The 22,519-nt window shown below is 41.7% G+C and overlaps 1 protein-coding gene across 2 annotated transcripts in view; it reads left to right on the plus strand.

Moving 5' to 3' along the window:
- LOC112224760 (1-phosphatidylinositol 4,5-bisphosphate phosphodiesterase epsilon-1-like) overlaps positions 1-22,519 on the plus strand; it is an 86,440-nt gene that overhangs the window by 25,332 nt on the left and 38,589 nt on the right. For both annotated transcript variants that reach the window (XM_042305956.1, XM_042305957.1), the window contains exons 3-7: positions 5,258-5,519; positions 12,230-12,543; positions 19,492-19,637; positions 20,682-20,922; positions 21,313-21,509. In XM_042305956.1, the coding sequence (XP_042161890.1) occupies positions 5,258-5,519; positions 12,230-12,543; positions 19,492-19,637; positions 20,682-20,922; positions 21,313-21,509 (1,160 nt within the window). The remainder of the gene's footprint in view (positions 1-5,257; positions 5,520-12,229; positions 12,544-19,491; positions 19,638-20,681; positions 20,923-21,312; positions 21,510-22,519) is intronic.

Below are 22,519 nucleotides of genomic sequence, written 5' to 3' on the forward strand. Positions count from 1 at the left end.
AAAAAATGTAAATGTATAAAAAAAAGATTGCAGGTTCTAGTCTGCTAAGTACTAAACTGTACTGTATTGAAAGGTTACTTTCTCTTGTACACTATAGACTGAAAAAATCACAAGTAGCCTACTGGATATCTGGAATACTGTAAGTATGCAAAATGTAGCAGAGGGCCAGCTAGATAAGACATGATAATGAGTTGATGAGCTGGTGTAGTTCTGTGGTGCTGGGAGCCCCAGTGAGACACCCTCTCTCTGCCTGGTAATAATGGGTTTCAGGGTGAGTCTGGAGGGAACCAAACTCTGCTTTCTCTCTCAACTCCTACAGTTCTCTAGGCTGTGGGGTTCAACATGCTCTGTTACTCAATGTGATGCTACACCAGAACATAGTTAGGGTTTCTCATGCAATTTGTTTGGGGTTTAGAATAATAGCTTGTTGTTTTAAAGGCCCAGTGCAGTCAAAAACTTGTCTTGCCCAGTGCAGTCCACACTGTTGGAATAATTGTTTCTGTGATGATAATGCCCTTTTAGTGTAACAGCTGTTTGAAAAGACCACCTGAAATGTCTGCCTGTTGAGGTGGGATGGAGTTTTGGCCAGCATGTTTTTCTACTTGCATGAACACGCGCACACGCAATATGCTTTGGACTTCGCTGGACAGTGGTTGCTATCTGGTTTTGTGATACATCAAAGGTGTGGTTGAATTTATTATTCCACTGTCTTGGCCTATATATCACGGTCGCAAGGCATGTAAATTAACAGGTTATAGTTATTAGACCAATAAGAAAGTGTTCCAAACTTCTCTGCCAATACCGGCTAGTTTTCACTCAGACCACTCCGACAGTCCTAACAAATAGTTGGAGGAGGATTTGCTCTTTGCTAAGAAGCTATTTTTGATTCTGTTACATTTTAATTGAAAACAATAACTTAATTGTTAGACAGAAATGATTTGATATTGAGAAACGGCTGCATTGGACGTGTAAGTCGCCTCGCTCAAGCTCACGCACTCTCACAACATGCGCACACACACGCCAATTAAGCCTGAACTTGTTCAAACGTGTACAGTTTTTGGTAGGAGCAGTGGTGTTAAGTACTTAACCCCAAAAAATACTTACATTATTTTTTTACTTATCTTTATTTAGATTTTTGACTACTTTTACTCCACTACATTCCTAAAGGAAATAATGTACTTTTTAATTTATTTTTTACTGCATACATTTTCCCTGACACTCAGAAGTAGTCGTTACATTTTGAATGCTTAGCAGGACCGAAAATTGTTAAATTCACACACTTATCAAGATAGCATCCCTGGTCATCCCTACTGCCTCTGATCTGGCGGATTCACTAAACACAAATGCTTTGTTTGTGAATTATGTCTAAGTGTTGGAGTGTGTCCCTGGCTATCTGTAAAAAAAAAAAAAAACTGTGCTGTCTGGTTTGCTTAATATAAGGATTTTTTTTTTTTACAATTATTAATAGTTTTGATACTTAAGTATATTTAAAACCAAATACATTTAGACTTTTACTCAAGTATTTTACTGGGTGACTTCCACTTCTACTTGAGTCATTTTCTATTTAAGGTATCTTTACCTTTACTCAAGTATGACAATAGGGTATTTTTTCCATCACTGGGTAGGGGAGGGTCTGCCCCTGGATTCGTAAACAGCTACTTGTGAAATTCAACGGGGGATTATGATCTGTCCTAGAGGATAAGAGCAGTGCAAGTTTTTTTTGTATGTTAATAGTTTCCAGGAGACTAAACGGTACATTCTTCTGGATCTTTCCCTGAGCCTTTTACATAGCCTAGTTCTGTTTTACGAAGAACGTCACTCCTTTTATCTGGATATTCAGCCTCTTTTTGTATTTTACTTAGCTATATTTTTATTTGTTTTCAAGCATAGGTTTACAGTACAGTAATTTATCACAGTGGAGTGGAGACAGCATTATCATCATCATTATTATTGTCTACCCATTCCCCAAATACCTTGATTCAGTGTGTGTGATCACCGACAGTAGCGGGTTCTGGGTCACTGCATGTCCAGCCACCGTACCCTCTCTCAACCACTGTGGAGTGTCAGTACTACATGTCTGTGCTATGTGTAGTCAATCAGTATTATGGTATTGGTGAAGTAAATATGGTGGCTATCAGCCTCTCTAAACAGCATGATTTGCTGTTTTCAGTAGGCCCAAGCCAGCTCTGCTTTCCAGGATAAGAGGACGAGGCCTTGCCATTAAAATATTTAGTTAATGCTGGAAAAGTCTAGACATCCCAGTGAAGGAAATACAAACATTACCTTGTGAAGACACCGGAAGAGCGGTAGACAGGAGTTTGGGAGAGGCTCTCTGTCACCCTGAAAGACCATATAAAATAGGCTTGTCAGTTATTGACTTTGACTAGAGTGGACGACTGCACGCCGTTCTCTCAGATTGTTCTCATGTTCTAACCGCTTTCGAAGGAGAAGGACATACTCGTCTGTACTTAGGTCGCTGGATCGGTTGGTTTACACTGTCTGGATGGACAACTTATTTGTCTTTATGCTGAGATACTGTACCTGACTAGCTGTAGTATAGAGCAGACTGACGCTGTAATATAGACCAGGTTGTCTCTCTACTGTAACCGAGAGGGTTATTCTTGTGGGCGGTCTGGTCTGCAATGGGTGACATGGGGACCCTGTCACTTGGTACTGGAGCACACTGCCTCTCTAACCCTTCTTTAAAGAGTTATTTGGTATGAAATCTGGCACTAGAGTGTCCAATAGTGTCTGTTCCAACTCCTGTGGATTTAGCTGGGACGTATCTGCCTAACTGGATCATGACTGGCTATTTTATGCAGTAGAAACTTTCTTATTGCTTTTTTTTGGCATGAACTTTTTGCGCTCAAGTGTGTGTGTGTGTGTGTGTGTGTGTGTGTGGACATTGTTCAGAAAAATAAGTGGCATTTATTGGGCTTCTGCTGTATGTCCTGCATGGATTTATCGTAACTGGTTGATCTTACTACATATGCTGTAAAAGAGTTGTCTGACACGAGGCAGTGGACAACTCACTGCCTATAGTTGCAGTTGGTTGGTTTTCTTGCATGTATCTGCTCATGCAATGCAGGCCACAAAGTCACAGCAGCTTTGCAACTAGCCAATTTTGTGACTGGCTGCTTTAGCCTAATTGTGTGTAGCCTGGTAGATTTCAGGCTGGTGGCTGCCAGGTCATGGCTTCTGGCCTGCTTTTATCATAAAACAGGATGTTTTTGCCCTTTTTCTTTCAACATCTACCCATTTCTGTTAGTCAGACATGGGTTCAAATGCTATTTGAAATCTTTCAAATACTTGAGCGTTGGATTTAGGGGCACAGTGTGCACTTTTGGGGCTATTCTATTGGTTCCATTGCAAGAGGCAAGATCAATCAAGTACAGCTAATGTATCTTTTATGATTTTAAATCATATTTGAACCCAGGTCTGGTTAAAAAGGAAAAGAGACTAACCAGACATGATTTATTACATATAAAATGTCACACTGTTGTCCTTGTATTCTTGAACAGTTCAGACAACTGTATATTTATGTATAAGCTGTGATATGTAGTTTTCTGTGGCAATGAAATAGAGGCAGAAATGAGAAGCAGCTAATTGATTTGCTAAGTATTAAAGAGTAGCGGTCCCCAATTGCATTCAGCCGTGGGCCAATAGTGTTTGACAAAAAAAGAATAATTTCCAACCTTAATTACATTAGGATACGATCACATATGCCTCCATTTATGTATGGGAATCATTTGGAACATTTTCTAAATTCAAATCACTTTCAGCTGATTTTCTTAGTGATTTTTAGACTTATGTCCAACAATTTTGCTCATACAAATTTGGGGGCCAAATAAAATCACCGGGCCTCCTATTGGGGAACCCTGTTATAGAGGGTCTTCTTATCCTGGTTGATGTGGCTTTAACGAGGCAAGGATGGTGTTATTGGAGTAATGATATTGAAACATGATTTACCTGAGGATTTCTGTTATGAATATTTAGTCAGCCCTTGGAAGATACATTTTGTTGTGGAAATTTCCTGTATTTACCAAATCATGAGAGCAAACCACACACAAGTCAGAGTTATCATAAAGTCCATCTTTAATTATATGAGCTCCATCACAACCCTGTGACTCTCAGATCAATTCAGTGTCTATCAATGAATTCTCTGAGAGTCCCTTACACATTGCAACTGAGATCCTTTATAGCAAAGACACACATAGCCAGACAGCATTGGCCATAATTTATCGTTCAGCTTTGTCTCCTAAACTATGTTATTTTCTCAAACTCAGAACCATAAAACAAATCCTCATATCAACAGGCATATATCAAATCCACCCTTCCTTGACAAAATCACAGAGACACATTGACTGGCACACAGACATTGTGGAGCCAAGAGATACAGCTTGACCTCTCCCCTCTCTGCGGCCCAAGTAACTTAGTCCTGACAGAGAACAGATGACTGCAACCCGGCCACAGTATTATACAAAAATAAACATTCTGATGAGAAGTAACTTACAAACATATGATGAATATAAAACATCTTACCTATGTTACCAACTAATTCTGATTATTCCCCAACAATTTACCATAACTGGATGAGTCATTTCTTAATACATTCAAAACCAACATGCAGTTCACAAAATCAAACGGTCTTGCTGTCTCTCCTGAGGAGATTTGAAAGTATTCAGTGCTGCTCTGACTTCAAAGGTCTGAACTGACCTAACAGAGCACAGTGTTCCATTCCCTTATATCATGCTGTCTCCAGAGTTGACAACCTCCTAAACTACAGTCTGGCAATGGTGCAGCTCCTGCTCAGGCCCTCCATTCAAACCGTTTGATCCAGTCCATCCTTTTTCATATTGTCACCATCTGAGAGTGCTGTAGATCTTGTGAAGTAGCAGGGTCATTCTGCTCAGAGGAAGGGCTAGTAAATGGTTTTCCTGAAACCGCCTGGCAGAGTAGTGCTCCGGGGTTACTAATGGCAGCTGGATTCACAGAACCGTTTTCAGAGTGAGATGAAGTGCTCTTGGAAGAGACTGAAATGAATTGGGAAGAGGTGGCCGGCCTCTAAGGTCAAGCTGTTGCTTTAGACTTTTTCCTTCGATCCAAAATTGCTTTTGGACAACATTTATAAAAACATCCTCTGATCTTTTCAAGTTTTACATAAGATTGCCAGGATCAGATGTGTTTAAAGTTAGTGTCACTTTAACACCTTGTTTATACCAAAGTCTCAAATACATTTCTTCTCTTCTGTCCACAGATACACCATGTGCTGAGTGTTGACAACCTGGTCCACCCATGCAGGAAGCTCCTAGCCTTTGCCAGATGTGTGTGTCTTAGGGTGGAATGGCCTCCCTACCTCTGCCCGGCTCAGCCTAGGTACGGGTATCGGGCCAGCTCCCAGAAGACCTCTGTGTATGCCTGTCTGACCGGGGCCCTGCTGGAGGCCACCGCCGCCATCGGGGCCCGCAGTACTCTGCCCAGAGTCACTGTGTGCTCCACTGGCCACGCCATGCTCAAAGGTAAGAGGGGGTGGGTTATAAATGGCGCAGTGTGGCGCAGTACTCTAAGGCACGGCATCTCCGTGCTAGAGGTGTCACTACAGACCCTGGTTCGATTCCAGGCTGTATCACAACCGGCCATGATTGGGAGTCCCATAGGGCAGCACACAGTTGACAGCGCATCATTAGGGTTTGTCCGGGGAAGGCCGTCATTGTAAATAAGAATTGGTTCTTAACTGACTTGCCTAGTTAATTAAAGGTTAAATCAAATGATTTGTCACGTGCGCAGAATACAGCAGGTAGACCTTACCGTGAAATGCTTACTTACAAGCCCCTAACCAACAATGCAGTTCCAGAAATATAGTTAAGAAAATATTTACTAAATAAACTAAAGTACAGAGTCCATGTGCGGTGGTACATCATAGTTTGTTGAGGTGGACACCAAGGAACTTTGAAACTCTCGACCCGCTCCACTACATCCCCGTCGATTTTTATCGGGGCCTGTTCAGCCCTCCTTTTCCTGTAGTCCACGATAATTTCCTTTTCTCCTGCTCACATTGAGGGAGAGGTTGTTGTCCTGGTACCACACTGCCAGCTCTCTGACCACCTTCCTATAGGCTGTCTCATCATTGTCGGTGACCACTGTTGTCATCAGCAAACTTTAATGATGCTGTTGGAGTCGTGCTTGGCCATGCAGTCGTGGGTGAACGGGGAGTACAGGAGGGGACTAAGCACACACCCCTGAGGGGCACTGGTGTTGAGGATGTAAGCGAATAAAAGTTACTCCAAAATGACACACTCAATTATTTAGCTTTAATTTCTTTTGGGTAATAAATAATTTGAAACAACTAAAATTAACTGCAAATGCATTCAACAAGTGTGGAGAGTCACAAGCTTGATGTAGTCGAATACTACATTTGACTACTTTATTTATACAAATCTTTAGGGGTGTCAATTGTGACCACCTCCCTTTTTTAGAAAAATAAATCAACTTGTTAAACAAAATCTATTTTTTTCTGGGCAATTGTATTAGTATAATATCATTTCCATTTATTTTTTTGGGGAGCATACAATATAGCTCGCTATTTGAATGTTGCTCATCTTTATCAAGGGTGTCAATTTTGTACCCCACTGTATATCTGAAATCTTTTTACAACCACCAATAAATCAATGGAACACTTCTTTTCTCAGTGATTTCCCTCCACTTTTGAAATGAGTCATACTGAGCTTTTTGCTGACGTGTTTAGATACTTGACTCCCTTCATACCCTTCAGCCTTCGTATGCAAACGGCTCACACATAGAGGAGCATGGGTGAGAGGAGAGGGAGGAGTGTAGGGGCTATGTGTTTCTCTGTGAGTCGGGGGGGGCTAGCTGGTAGTGGAGGTAGGGATAGTGGGGTTGTGGGCTGGCTGCAGGTGTTGCTGGCGCATGGCTGAGATGTGTGTGTGTGTGTGTGTCATGTCGGGGAGAAACGAGAGCTGGAGAGGAGCTTCCGCCCCTGGGCTGCTTAAATGTGGACAAGTGCATGTCGCCGGTACTGTGTGAACAATGTGTGTAGCATGTCACATCGGGAACGCTCTTGGTAAGCAACTCCAATGTATATTTGGCCTTGTGTTTTAGGTTATTACCCTGCTGAAAGGGGAATTAGTCTCCCAGTGTCTGTTGGAAGCCGAATGATCCAGGTTTTCCTTTAGTATTTTGTCTGTGTTTAGCTCTATTCCGTTTCTTTTTATCCAAAAAAAACCCTCCATAGTCCTTGCAGATGACAAGCATCCCCATAACATGATCCAGCCACCCCCAGATTTGCACCAAACATAATGTTTTGCATTCAGGACATAGTTAATTTCTTTGCCTCATTTTTGGCTGTTTAACTTTATATCCTTGTACAAAACATGCATTCTGTTTGTAGTAGACTTCATATTTACTTTGTCATTTAGGTTAGTATTGTGGAGATACATCCTCAGTTTTCTCCTATCACAGCTATTAAACTCTAACTGTTTAAAGTCACCATTGGCCTCATGGTGAAATCCCTGAGTGGTTTCCTTCCTCTCCAGCAACTGAGTTAGGAAGGATGCCTGTGTCTTTGTGACTGGGTGTATTGATACACCATCCAAAGTGTAATTGATTTCTTCACCATGCTCAAAGGGATATTCAGTATCTGTTAAAAAAAAGCAATCTTCTAATAGGTGACCTTCCTTTACAAGGCATTTGAAAACCTCCTTTGTCTTTGTGGTTGAATCTGTTTGAAATTCACTGCTCAACTGAAGGAACCTTACGGATAGGATAATTGGATGTGTGGGGTACAGAAATGAGGTAGTCATTCAAAAAAAATCCATGTTAAACACTTTTATTGCACACAGAGTGAATCCATGCAACTTATTATTTGACTTGTTAAGCACGTTTTTACTCCTTTAGGCTTGCCATCAGAAAGGGGTTGGATGCTTATTGGTTCAAGACATTTCAGCTTTTCCTTTTTTTATTAATTTGTAAACATTTAGAAAAAGGCCACTTTGACATTATGGGGTATTGTGTGTAGGCCGATGGAAGAAAAACAAAATATCTAATCCATTTTAAACTCGGGCTGTAACATAACAAAATGTGGAAACAATTCAAGGGGTGTGAATACTTTCTGAAGGCACTGTAATTACCTGCGATTCTACACATTTTGCCATGACTTATGCCATGTTAATGATATCTGAGTGAGAGTGACTAAGAAAATCAAGGGGGGCCCCTGGAGGTTAGGGCGTCTGGGCACATGCCCTGCATGCTTGGTCAGTGTTCGGCCATGGTTACTACAAGTTTAGATAGCTGGCTAGACTGGTAAATTAGCCTAAAGATTTTTTGCTGACATGGTTAATTCAGTGACTGACATAACAAGAGAAACTGCTGATGCTCAACTACATTTCGAAATTGCACCTGTATCCTAATAATCTAACTCAAAAGTGGGGGGGTCGCTATAATTTCTTAATCCGGCCCTGATTGTCATCACAGCAGCGGTGAGTAACGTCAGACTTCATGTTCAAGGTTCTGTGCTCTGCTCGGGTCAATATACTGTAAATAGCCAGGTGATTCATCATACCATGGTTCATGCTACAGTAATTGAAAGCTTCTTAGTTGGTGGCACCAACACACGATTTGGTAGCACCAACAAAAAAATTGCGGCGGACACCCAATAGAAAAAATAGTCATCTTTATAAAGTCATTCAGTGCTTTTATTGAGGGTCAATAGACTTCTGATATGGCTTTCGATAAATGCATTGTTTAATCTAACCTGTTCATGCAGGAATGCATGATTCAAGATATTTTGATGTGTAATATAATCCATTGATTGACATGAAATGTATGTTGACAAATAGGCAGTTATTGTTATTTTATTGTTAAAATAGGGCACCAGAATTCAGATTTTTCCTTTGTTCAATAGATATGAATTTGCCTACATCTTTATGTGCACTAATATCATAGGATAATTTATTTGGGGCTAATTCACCATCTGAGTAAGTGGAAACTTAAAACGCATTAGCTAGATCGTTAATTCTGAACTTAATATCCACTGATATTGAGCTCAGGTGCATCCTGTTTCCATTGATCATCCTTTGATGTTTCTACAACTTGATTGGAGTCCACCTGTGGTAAATTCAATTGATTGGACATGATTTGGAAAGGCACACACCTGTCTATATAAGGTCCCATAGTTGACAGTGTATGTCATAGCGAAAACCAAGCCATGAGGTTGAAGGAATTGTCAGTAGAGTTCTGAGACCGGATTGGGTCGAGGCACAGATCTGGGGAAGGGTACCAAAAATGTCTGCAGCATTGACCATCCCCAAGAACACCTTGGCCTCCATTATTCTTAAATGGAGAAGTTTGGAACCACAACGACACTTCCTAGAGCTGGCCGCCTGGCCAAACTGAGCAATCGGGAGAAGGGCCTTGGTCAGGGAGGTGATCAAGAACCTGATGGTCACTCTGACAGAGCTCCAGAGTTCCTCTGTGGAGATGGTTGTCCTTCTGGAAAATTCTCCCATCTCTGCAGCACTCCACTAATCAGGCCTTTATGGTGGAGTGGCCAGATAGAAGCCACTCTTCAGTAAAAGGCACATGACAGCCAGCTTGGAGTTTGCCAAAAGGCACCTAAGGACTCTCAGACCATGAGAAACAAGATTCTTTGGTCTTATGAAACCAAGATTGAACTCTTTGGCCTGAATACAAAGCGTCATGTCTGGAGTAAACCTGCCTCCATCCCTACGGTGAAGCATGGTGGTAGCAGCATCATGCTGTGGGGATATTTTTCAGAGACCGGGACTGGGAGACTAGTCAGGATCGAGGGAAAGATGGAGTGAAGTACAGAGAGATCCTTGGCGAAAACCTGCTCCAGAGTGCTCAAGACCTCATACTGGGTCAAAGGTGTACCTTCCAACAGAACAACGACCCTAAGCACATAGCCAAGACAACGCAGGAGTGGCTTCGGGACAAGTCTCTGAATGTCCTTGAGTGGCCCAGCCAGAGCCCGGACTTGAACCCGATCGAACATCTCTGAAGATGCCTTGAAATAGCTGTGCAGCGACGCTCAATGTCAAGTGGTCTGAACACTTTCCTAATGCGCTGTACATGCACATATTACCTCGACTAACCTGTAATAGCCTCGTTATTTAAATTTTATTTAAATTTTACTTTGACTAAATAAACTAATCTTTTCCTTAACCCTTATTTTTCTTAACTACGTTGGTTAAGGGCTTCTAAGTAAACATTTCACGGTAACGTCTTAACCTGTTGTATTCAGGTCATGTGACAAATAACATTAGATTTGAAATCTAATTTACCCCTTGTTGTCAATTATGACACTGATGTTTCTGACTCATATCGATGATACACAGAACCAACTTTTCTGGTGTTAAAACTGCCTAAGCGGCAATTGACCCTTAGAATTTGTGTACAGGAGGCCTAATTGTCTCACTGGAAAGTACAACTATATCCCAGAGTTAGGTGTTCAGAAGACTGAGGCAGGTTTTCCTTAAACTTTTTACCTGGGCTTTTCTCCCTCATATTTATTGTTATTCTGACAAATTCCCCAGTCCCTGTTTCACTCGGAGTTGTATTCGGTTTGACATTTAGGCCAAAAACTTTTATTTGCCATTTTGTTTTGTAGTATTGTTCAACAGCCTTGTTGCAAACAGAATGGATGATTTGGAATGTTTTTTTTAACACAGACTTCTTTCTTTTCACTTTGTCATGCAAGCCAGTAATGTGGAGTGAATACAATGTTAATCCATGCACAGTTTATCAGCTCAGCCAATGAATTCAGTGGCTTTTTAAAATTATCTTAAACCTTGTAGTGATGTCCCTGAGCAGTTTCCATTTTTTTCCCCCTCCCAGCTCAGTGCAGAAGGATGGCCAGATATTTGCGGTGTTTGGGTGATTCGATTTTCTTTTTGTGTTAAATTTAAACTTTATTTAACTAGGCAAGTCAGTTAACCTCGTAAGGATCAGACCCTTTTTTTCCAATTTTCACCTAAAATTACATGCCCAAATCTAACTGCCTGTAGCTCAGGACCGGAAGCAAGGATATGCATATTCTTGATAACATTTGAATGGAAACACTTTGAAGTTTGTGGAAATGTGAAATGAATGTAGGAGAATATAACACATTATATATGGTAAAAGATAATTCAAAGAAAAAAAAGTATTTTCTACATCTTTGAAATGCAGGATAAAGGCCACAATGCATTATTCCAGTTTAGGCGCAGTTTAGCAGTGCATGTGCCAAGTTTTAGACTGATCCAATGAACCATTGTATTTCTGTTCAAAATGTTGAATCAAGTCTGGCCAAATTGGTTTATTAATACATTTTCAAGTTCATAACTGTGCACTCTCCTCAACAATAGCATGGTATTATTTCACTGTAACAGCTACTGTAAATTGGACATTGCAGTTAGCTTAAATTCTTGTTAATCTTTCTGCCCATATCAGATATGTCTATGTCCTGGGATATGTTCTTGTTACTTACAACCTCATGCTAATCACATTAGCTCAACCGTCCCGCAGGGGGGGACAATGACGGATTACACCGGGCGATGCTGGGCCAATTGTGCGCTGCCCTATGGGACTCCCAATCACAGCCGGTTGTGATACTATCAGGATTCGAACCAGGGTGTCTAGTGACGCCTCTAGCACTGAGATGTAGTGCCTCAGACCACTGTGCCACTCGGGAGCCCAAGTGGGAACCCACCACCCATAGAGGAATTACAATACCTGGACCATACTAAAAGAGATATTCCGTGTTAACAAATGATTTCTTAATCTCCCCTGATCTACGCCTGTCTAAAAATGTATTCTAGACATGCTTTTTAAAGCTCATTGGTGTGTCTGAGGTTCAATCATTGTTTGACATTCATTGGTCCAACGGGACCTTACAGAGACAGGGAAAGTTATTCTTAAATCAGAAGAACTACTACTTTTGCAAATAGATGTGTAGATTAATGGAGAATGAATCACAATTGAATCCCTTTTTAGATTGAAATTTAAGGCAGCAGAATGTGAACTGTGCAAGGGAAGACTTTCAGTAGGTACTATAAATGTGGGATTCTGAGGGCCCTGAAGTTTGATGTCTGAACTACGGAGTTTAAGACATGTTTGTGTTATGAAAGACCGTGGTGTTCAGCTTTCTCACCATGTTTAATATTACCTTGGCATTGACATTGAAGTTGACTATGTACATCTGTCTGTCTCTCAGAGCGTCAGATGTGCAGCATGTCAGTGTCGAGCGCCCTTCCGCCCAACATGATGGACATCAGCAAGGAGCTGGCTGAGCTGTGCCACCTGATCCAGTTCCCCGAGGAGATTGCTCGGATCCTGACGGAGCAGGAGCGGCAGCTGTACCGACGCATCTTACCCCTGGACTACCTCTGCTTCCTCACTAGGGACCTGGGCAGCCCCGACTGTAGCAAGCACCTGCACCCCAGCCTCGAGGACTCGCTGTCGGGCCCGGCCTTGCCCACGCAGACCCAGAGGAACTCTGTGGAGGACCTGGTCACACGTTTCAATGAGGTGAGACTATTGTAGAGAGGATCTGCTAATGTTACTATGCTTTGAGTGGTCAATAACAATCCTTGTCCTAAATATCTAATGGATGGGATTCAAATAAGGAAGGTCTTGATGGTCAATGAAGTTGGGTCATGTGTGTTAATGATGGGCTAGAACAAAAGCCTGCGCACATTGTTGCCCTCCGGGACCAAGATTGGTGATCACTCTTGTACTAGATTATCAAGGTTCTCACTTGACTGTAATGTTAGTTATAATTTAAGAATAGAATTGACCACCTCGTGCTATAGTGTATCTTATTCTGACAGTTTCTCTCATACTTGCGGTGATTACACTATAAACGGAGCCCTTTGAGCTACTCTCTACATAAAACGTATCTGCCACATCGGAATGAGGTCAGTCCCAAGCACGGAGTACCGAGCGGAGGAGTGGAAATGTCATCTTTAGGTTGTATGCCTTAACATCAGCTGGCTTTCATTAAGTGAACAAAGCAGAGGGAGTAAAAAATAGATTCCCCAAATGTGCATCCTGACCATTTTTGGGCATGTGGCAGAGCTAGAATCAAATGAGTGACTCTTCCCAATCGAGAACAAATCTGACAACCTCCACAGCATGATGAGATGGACTCGCTGGGTTATCTGCTGTGTCCCAGTTTCCCAAACTGGAGCAGATAAACTGGGGGAAGGTATTGGACCGTTTGAGCCTGTCGTAGCTGTCTGGAGTGGTTATTTCTGACAAACACAATATGCTCCTATAGTGAGTTTGTAATAACTCTCTGTCAACCTTGAATATGTAATAGTTCAATCATGGGAAAACTGAACCCTAATAATGCAATAGCGCACACAACAAATGAATCAAGTTTGTAAATACATTGTGTATGTTTTTATTCACTGATCAAATGACGCCAATATGATGTACTATAAATCAAAGTGACGCTTGGTTTTCAGTCCAGTCGATTATAGGTTGTCATTCTGATGCAACCCCTGTGTTATTATCAAAGGGACACCACATAACAGCTAGAGCCTATTTTAGATCACCACCGATCTCCCATTTAATACTGACTTAGCACAACTCCCTTCCTCCCATCGATATCTAGAATATCAGCTGCTCTGCAAAGTATGTGCCTGCCTCTAATCTACTTGGCCTACCAGTGCTTTCATGTCCACTGCCAAAACGGTTTATAACGCTGAGAAACATAACTTATTTGAATCCAAAAGGACATTACAGCTATCTCATGTACTGCAAACACTTGGAGAGGGAGAAGAGGAATGTTTTTTCTCTTCTCTATCACTTTGGTACCGTCTCTCAGTGACGGTCGTTCCTGGAAACGAGGGAGGAGGATGGGTGGGTGGGTGGGTGGGTGATGTCTGTAATGGGGCTGTAACTTTATTTAGTGTCTCTGAAGTGTTTTCTCTGGAGGAAATCGAACTGCACCCCCGGTTCTCCAAACCCACAGTTTGGTACGTATTGCAGTTTTAGGGTACCGTTTCGGCACAGACGGAAAATAAAATGCCATTGATCCAGATCTGATGCTGCGTTTGTAACTTTGCAGGAGATGGGAATTTACCCGTTGTGAAGCCATAAATACCAGTTGCATGCGTTCATGTGATTTGGACTTGTGTCAACCATAAACTTAAAGTACAGCTGTCATGCATGTTAACAAATGATAGTTCAAAAAACCACAATAGTTTGCTTTTTATAAATGTTTAGTTGCATTTAAATGTTGCAAATGCTGTTATAGACGCCATTTCCTTAGTAGGTGACATCCGAGGTCACCATGTGGGAGAAGTGCTTGCTTAGGATGATAGATTTTCCCAATAGTACTTACCTGTGCAAAAAACTAAGCTAATGGCTTTCATGCTCCTTTTTTCAAATCATCATTAGTTGCATCATGCAGCCTTAGAATGTATTACAAATAGTCCAACAAATCTAAAAAATAGTCCAACATTTGTATCATCTAAATTTACATATGCTAACTTAAGCATAGGTGTACCTGTTTCTTTGTTAACTGCTCAACATAGAATAGCCGCATGTGTGTGCACTGCCTCAATCGTTTGGAGAAAATATTAGTTATATTTTATTCAGCTATTTTCATTTGTATTCTTCATACTGTAAAATAATGCCACGGAATTCAGAGAATTTTGTTTGCAAAATGAACTCGTGTAGCCCACAGCCATATGGCATAGCCAGATCAGGGTCTAACATTAGGACAACGCAGAAGAATGCTATTCTGTTCTTCTGAAATAGACTACCTTTTTTTCTTCATATCATGTTTCTTTAGAACTGTCAAATCAATAATGGATTTATTGTGATGGTGTAGGCTATATTACTTAATTATTTATTATATTAATTAATTATATATTATTTCATATACTTTTTTAAAATGTAGGTGTTCCAAAGGTCTGCATCAGTGGTATCATGTCTGGAAGCCATGAGATGCTAAATGTGTTTTAACCTCTCTGGCACAAGTGGGACGGTAGCGTCCCACCTCGACAACAGCCAGTGAAATTGCAGGGCATCAAATTCAAAACAACAGAAATCCCATAATTAAAATTCCTCAAACATACAAGTGTGTTACACAATTTTAAAGTAACTTCTTGTGTCCGATTTCAAAAAGGCTTTACTACGAAAGCACACCAAAAGATTGTTAGGTCAGCACCTAGTCACAGAAAAACACAGCCATTTTTCCAGCCAAAGAGAGGAGTCACAAAAAGCAGAAATAGAGAGAAAATGAATAACTAACCTTTGATCTTCATCAGATGACACTCATAGGACTTCATGTTGCCTACAATGTGATTTTCTGGATTTTTTTTGTCTGTCATAGTTGAAGTGTACCCTATGATGAAAATTACAGGCCGCATCTTTTTAAGTGGGAGAACTTGCACAATTGGTGGCTGACTAAATACTTTTTTGCACCACTGTATATACAGTGGGGAGAACAAGTATTTGATACACTGCCGATTTTGCAGGTTTTCCGACTTACAAAGCATGTACAGGTCTGTAATTTTCATCATAGGTACACTTCAAGCACTTTGGCTGTTGTTCAATCGCATGCAGTATCACACCCGCTCTGTATCATGTGACTTTCATTAGGGCTGTGGCGGTTACTGTCATGCAGAAATCTGCCTGTCTCATGGTATTTGACCATTGATTAACATGTTTAGCATCTCCAGGCCTCCATGCATACAAGCTGCTGATGTGGCCCTTTGGAACATCCTACATTTAAAGGTATATTAAATCAATATACAGTCATGGCCAAAAGTTTTGAGAATGACACATATTAATTTCCACAAAGTTTGCTGCTTCTGTGTCTAGATATTTTTGTCACATGTTATGGAATAGTGAAGTATAATTACAAGCTTTTCATAAGTGTCAAAGGCTTTTATTAACAATTACATGAAGTTGATGCAAAGAGTCAATATTTGCTGTCTTTGACCCTTTTTCAAGACCTCTGCAATCCATCCTGGCATGCTGTCATTTAACTTCTGGGCCACATCCTGACTGATGGCAGCCCATTCTTGCATAATCAATGCTTGGAGTTTGTCAGAATTTGTGGGGTTTTGTTTGTCTATCCACTTCTTGAGGATTTACCACAAGTTCTCAATGGGATTCAGGTCTGGGGAGTTTCCTTGCCATGGACCCAAAATATCGATGTTTTGTTCCCCGAGCCACTTAGTGTTACGAGAATTTTCAATGACGATAACTTAACAATTATTTTGACCAATCCCCGAGGTTTGTAAGACCCTGGGTTTAATAATAATTAGGTAAAGACTCAGATTCTGCAAAAGGTTCGTAAACTTTATTCAGAGAACGTTCTAAAGTTCACCAAAATGTGAGCAGTCTTTATAACCCCCCCATATACATACAAACAGTAGGTGGGCTGTATCATTTTCCACAGTTCACATTCCTCATTTATCACTATTCTACCAAGCTGCCAGTTCCATGCCGTTCCCTTCCTCCCTAGATTAGAGGGGCCTTGACAGGGCCTCTTTCCTGTCGTAAGTTCCAACCAGGTCAGGTCATGTATAGTTCAATTGTCCTCTGTTTTCTCAGTCACACATTTCTCACCCTTACATTATTGGATTAGAGTCTAATTATGCTAATACATTTCACATAGTATAATAATTACATTTCAGGGTGGAATTCTTTAGTCATTACTTTAAACATAAATTCCCTTATCACATCACTTTTGCCTTATGCCAAGGTGCTCCATCATGCTGGAAAAGGCATTGTTCGTCACCAAACTGTTCCTGGATGGTTGGGAGAAGTTTTTCTCCGAGGATGTGTTGGTACCATTCTTTATTAATGGCTGTGTTCTTAGGCAAAATTGTGAGTGAGCCCACTCCCTTGGCTGAGAAGCAACCCCATACATGAGTGGTCTCAGGATGCTTTACTGTTGGCATGACACAGAACTGATGGTAGCGCTCAACCTTGTCTTCTCCGGACAAGCTTTTTTTCCAAATGCCCAAACAATCTGAAAGGAATTCATCAGAGAAAATGACTTTACCCCAGTCCTCAGCAGTCCAATCCCTGTACCTTTTGCAGAATATCAGTCTGTCCCTGATGTTTTCCCTGGAGAGAAGTGGCTTCTTTGCTGCGCTTCTTGACACCAGGCCATCCTCCAAAAGTCTTCGCCTCACTGTGCGTGCAGATGCACTCGCACCTGCCTGCTGCCATTCCTGAGCAAGCTCTGTACTGGTGGTGCCTCGATCCCGCAGCTGAATCAACTTCAGGAGACGGTCCTGGCACTTGCTGGACTTTCTTGGGCGCCCTGAAGCCTTCCTCACAACAATTGAACTGCTCTCCTTGAAGTTCTTGAACGTCCGATAAATGGTTGATTTAGGTGTGACCTTACTGGCAGCAATATCCTTGACTGTGAAGCCCTTTTTGTGCAAAGCAATGATGACGGCACGTGTTGCCTTGCAGGTAACCAAAGGTTGACAGAGGAAGAACAATGATTCCAAGCACCACCCTCCTTTTGAAGCTTCCAGTCTGTTATTCAAACTCAATCAGCATGACAGAGTGATCGCTAGCCTTGTCCTCGTCAACACTCACACCTGTGTTAACGAGAAGATCACTGACATGTCAGCTGGTCCTTTTGTGGCAGGGCTGAAATGCAGTGGAAATGTTGTTTTGGGATTCAGTTCATTTTGCATGGCAAAGAGGGACTTTGCAATTAATTGCAATTCATCTGATCACTCTTCATAGCATTCTGGAGTATATGCAAACTGCCATCATACAAACTGAGGCAGCAGACTTTGTGAAAATTAATACTTGTGTCATTCTCAACTTTTGGCCACGACTGTACACCATCACAATAAATCCATTATTTATTTGAGTCGGGTCTGAAGAAACATTATGATATGAAGAAAATGTATTTCAGAAGAACAGAATGTGTTGTAGGCCTATGTTATCTGGCTATACTCCATGCCATAGGCTGTAGGCTTTTTCATTTAGCTGACAATATATGCTTTTTATTTTATTGTATGATTAATGTAATTGAACTTAGCTGAATGAAATAGAAAGGATATTTTTCCCATTACGGATCGAGTGTGTGTATGAAGTGGCTATGTTGAGCTTAAAAGTGATCATTTGAAAAATGTCCTATTTGCTAGATTTAGAGTTTTGGGAACTTTAGTTGTGAATATGATACAAATCTTAGAACGTCTTAGAAATCCAGACATCTATATGATATCTATATGCTGCATGCGGGGACAGGACTCTACCCTAAATGCCTGATTGGTGGAGTGCTTTAAAGATGGGAGAACCGAACTCTGGTGCTCTATCAGAGTGACCATTGGGTTATTGGTCACCTCCTTGACCAAGGCCCTTCTCTCCTGATTGCTCAGTTTGTATTATTTTGAATGTACCCATGTTTCCCATTGATGTCTTATACTTATTCACTTAAAAAAAGGTAAATTATTATGACTTGTATTGTAACAGCTCCAAACAGATGCTCGCTGGCACCCTAGTTTATAGAAAGACCCATAACTGTGTCAACATATTTGAGGTGTTGGCAGCTGCATAGGCTATTCTTGATGAGCATGGCGACATACTGTTTTCATTTTATCCAGAACTTTCTGTCCATCGGTTGTAATTTACTGGGAAGCCCCCCACCACTCAAATAATCTACTGGGAAGCCCCCCACCACTCGGCGTCATAGTCCTACAGAACTAGTTCCTGGCTGCGCCTCACAAAAGGACAGTTTGACTGCAATGCAGACCTAGTGTTTTTGTTGGAAATATATTTTTATTGTAAACTGAGGTCCCTGTACAGAATGGTACAAATACATGTACCATTACACCCCTAATCGGGGTCCTGCCTGTGGAACTGTTTATCTAACCATCATTGTTTCAGGGGGTGGGGGAGGGTGGTTAGCTACAACGTGACAGCTGGCAAATATTTGCGCCAACTGTTATGTCCAGGCCACGGTTTCTGCCAGCACTTGGATAAAGCCGATATAGCTTTTGCCTTAGGCCTACTATTGTGTTGGATTTATGTGCCAGTGAAACAAACGAGACCTGGTGCAATCAGGAGTTTCATGACTTGTTGTGGCGCCAACTACCAGCATCTTTTTGTATTTGGTTGGAGATGGTGACAGTGAAACCTGGGTTGAATTTAGGCTTATTTCCGTTTCAATGAGTTCACCTTGGTTCATCATAAATCATGCTGTGTAGAACATTAACCTGCGCAGTAAGAAACACTAGTCCTCGTCCTTGGTCTTTCACTCTAGGGTTATGTCCAAAATGGCACCTTATTCCCCATATAGTGCACTATATTAGACAAGAGCCCTATGGACCCTAATAAAGGTAGTGCACTATGTAGGGACTTGAAGTGCAGCCTGGCTTTTACAGATCATTGGCAGGTCATGAAGTAGTCTGTTTTAACACCGAGGTGCTCCAGAGGTGAGATTGTGGGGTCCATGTTCTAACTGAGATTTGCTACATCTAATAGGTGAGCTTGTGGGTGACCTGGTTAATCCTGACTGCGGGTACCATGGAGAAGAAGAGAGAGATGTTCTCCTACCTGGTCCATGTTGCCAAGTGCTGCTGGAACATGGGCAACTACAACGCTGTCATGGAGTTCCTGGCTGGACTACGGTATTTATGACTGACAACACTATAGTACAAATACATTTATTACACATCTAGCTTAGTCTTCCTACAGTATCTGTAAATTGTCATATTCAGAACGCAGCTATTGAAAGTCTTTCTGGATAAGTGTCTTCTACAATGTACAAAAACAATGTAGTTAACTTCTTTGGTACTGGGGGGCAGTATTGAGTAGCTTGGATAAGGTAAGGTGCCCAGAGTAAACTGCCTGCTATACTCAGGCCCAAAAGCTTGAATATGCATATTATTAGTATATTTGGATAGAAAACACAAGTTTCTAAAACTGTTTGAATGATGTCTGTGAGTATAACAGAACTCATATGGTAGGCAAAAACCTGAGAAAAAATCCAACCAGGAAGTGGGAAATCTGAGGTTTGTAGTTTTTGCCTATCAAGTATACATGGGGTCATATTGCACTTCCTAAGGCTTCCACTAGATGTCAACAGTTTTTAGAACCTTGTTTCAGGCTTCAACTGGGAAGGGGGAGAGAATGAGAGCTGTTTGAGTCAGGTGTCTTGCAGAATGCCATGAGCTAAATTATGCGCGCGGCCGTGAGCAGGAGCTGCGTTGAGACAAAGGATTGTCCGGTTGACATTTAGGGAAGATTTATGATAAAAACATCCTAAAGATTGATTCTATACATCGTTTGACATGTTTCTACGAACTGTAATAAAACTTTTTGGACTTTTCGTCTGGACTTGCCCGCGCCTCGTGAGTTTGGATTTGTGAACTAAATGCATGAACAAAAAGGTGGTATTTGGACATAAATGATAGACTTTATTGAACAAATCAAACATTTATTGTGGAACTGGGATTCCTGGGAGTGCATTCCGATGAAGATCATCAAAGGTAAGTGAATATTTATAATGCTATTTCTGAGTTTTGTGACACATCTCTTTGGTTGGAAAATGGCTGTATGTTTTTCTGTGGCTAGGTGCTGACTTAACATAATTAGCAATTTCACTAGCGTCCCACATATCCCAGAGAAGTTAAGATGTGGTTAGATCAATATGGAATTATTCTCTGTTCCAGGTCTCGTAAAGTGCTGAAGATGTGGCAGTTCATGGACCAGTCAGACATTGAGACCATGCGCAGCCTGAAAGATGCCATGGCACAGCACAAGTCTTTGTCCGAGTACAGGAAGGTGGCACTTAACATCCCAGGGTGCAAGGTGGTGCCCTTCTGTGGCCTCTTCCTCAAAGAGCTGAGTGACGCGTTGGATGGAGCAGCCAGCATTATCAGCCTGCGCCACTCACCGCATGACTTGCCAGAGGTAAAGTGGGCCAGGCCCAGGCTTGCATGCCAGGCTTGTAGCAGAGTGGCTGAATAAAGCTAGGTGTACTGACAACACCTGCTATCACCCTAAAGCTTTGAACACCGCTTTGATGGCTCTTCTGGATCCTGTTTTCGCTTTGTCATTGATTTTTTTGTGTGTGTGTGTGTTGATGAAAAATAAAAATGTTAATAAATTTTAGAATAAGGCTGTAACGTAACAATGTGAAAAAAGGTATAGGGGTCTGAATACTTTGATGGCTTTTCCGAAACAAGCAGTTTGACTATATAAACAGTTTGGCGATGTACACTTTACATTTAATTGCTATTATACCTGTGTAGTAACAGTTATTACTACAGTAACCGGTTCACTGTGTTTCTCTTTGTGTAGTTTGTGACGGACTACGGCGGGCAGGAGCACTTCCTGCAGAGGGCGGGGCCAGACGGACTGCACAGCCACGTGAAGGAGGCCACGGTCAGTAACATCCTGCAGATCATCCGCTCCTGCAACCGCAGTCTGGAGACAGAGAAAGGGGGCCACCACAAAGGCTTCACCTCTCACGGGAACTATTTCATGGACAGGAACCAGTAAGTGACCAGGATCAGGAAGTCTCTGATCCCCAAATCCTAACCTTGACCTGTAGGGGGAAAACACGAAACTGACCTAAGATCTGGGCTAATCCTAAAGTGTCAGAAAGAATATTGAGTCCATCCATTCCTCTCGCCATTATACTGTGATGGCCTTCATCTAGTCTTTCCCTCTACTTGACGACACCACTCAACTGCATACCACTCTACTTGCCAGCAGCATACCACCCTGCATACCACTGCTGGCTTGCTTCTGAAGCTAAGCAGGGTTGGTCCTGGTCAGTTCCTGGATGGGAGACCGGATGTTGCTGGAAGTGGTGTTGGAGGGCCAGTAGGAGGCACTCTTTCCTCTGGTCTAAAAAAATATCCCAATGCCCCAGGGCAGTGATTGGGGACACTGCCCTGTGTAGGGTGCAGTCTTTCGGATGGGACGTTAAACGGGTGTCATGACTCTCTGAGGTCATTAAAGATCCCATGGCACTTATCGTAAGAGTAGGGGTGTTGACCCTGGTGTCCTGGCTAAATTCCCAATCTGGCCCTCAAACCATCACAGTCACCTAATAATCCCCAGTTTACAATTGGCTCATTAATCCCCCTCTCCCCTGTAACTATTCCCCAGGTCGTTGCTGCAAATGAGAATGTGTTCTCAGTCAATTTACCTGGTATAAAATAACAGATAAATAAAATTTAAAAAATATTTAATGTCAGGTTATCTGGGGACTGTGAGTGTTTATAATGTGAATTCTTTGAGTCAATTTAAATAAATTCATTAGGCTCTAATGTATGGATTTCGCATGACTGGGAATACAGATATGCATCTTTTTTTTTAAAGGTAAGTGTGAGGATCAGAAAACCGGTGTGACCAACATTTGCCTCATGCAGCGTGACACATCTCCTTCGTATATAATTGATCAGTCTGTTGATTGTGGCCTGTGGAATGTTGTCCCACTTCTCTTCAATGGCTGTGCGAAGTTGCTGGATATTGTCGGAAACTGGAAAACGCTGTCGTT

Source organism: Oncorhynchus tshawytscha, linkage group LG25 (genome assembly GCF_018296145.1).
Source record: "Oncorhynchus tshawytscha isolate Ot180627B linkage group LG25, Otsh_v2.0, whole genome shotgun sequence".
NCBI classification, from domain to species: Eukaryota; Metazoa; Chordata; class Actinopteri; order Salmoniformes; family Salmonidae; genus Oncorhynchus; species Oncorhynchus tshawytscha.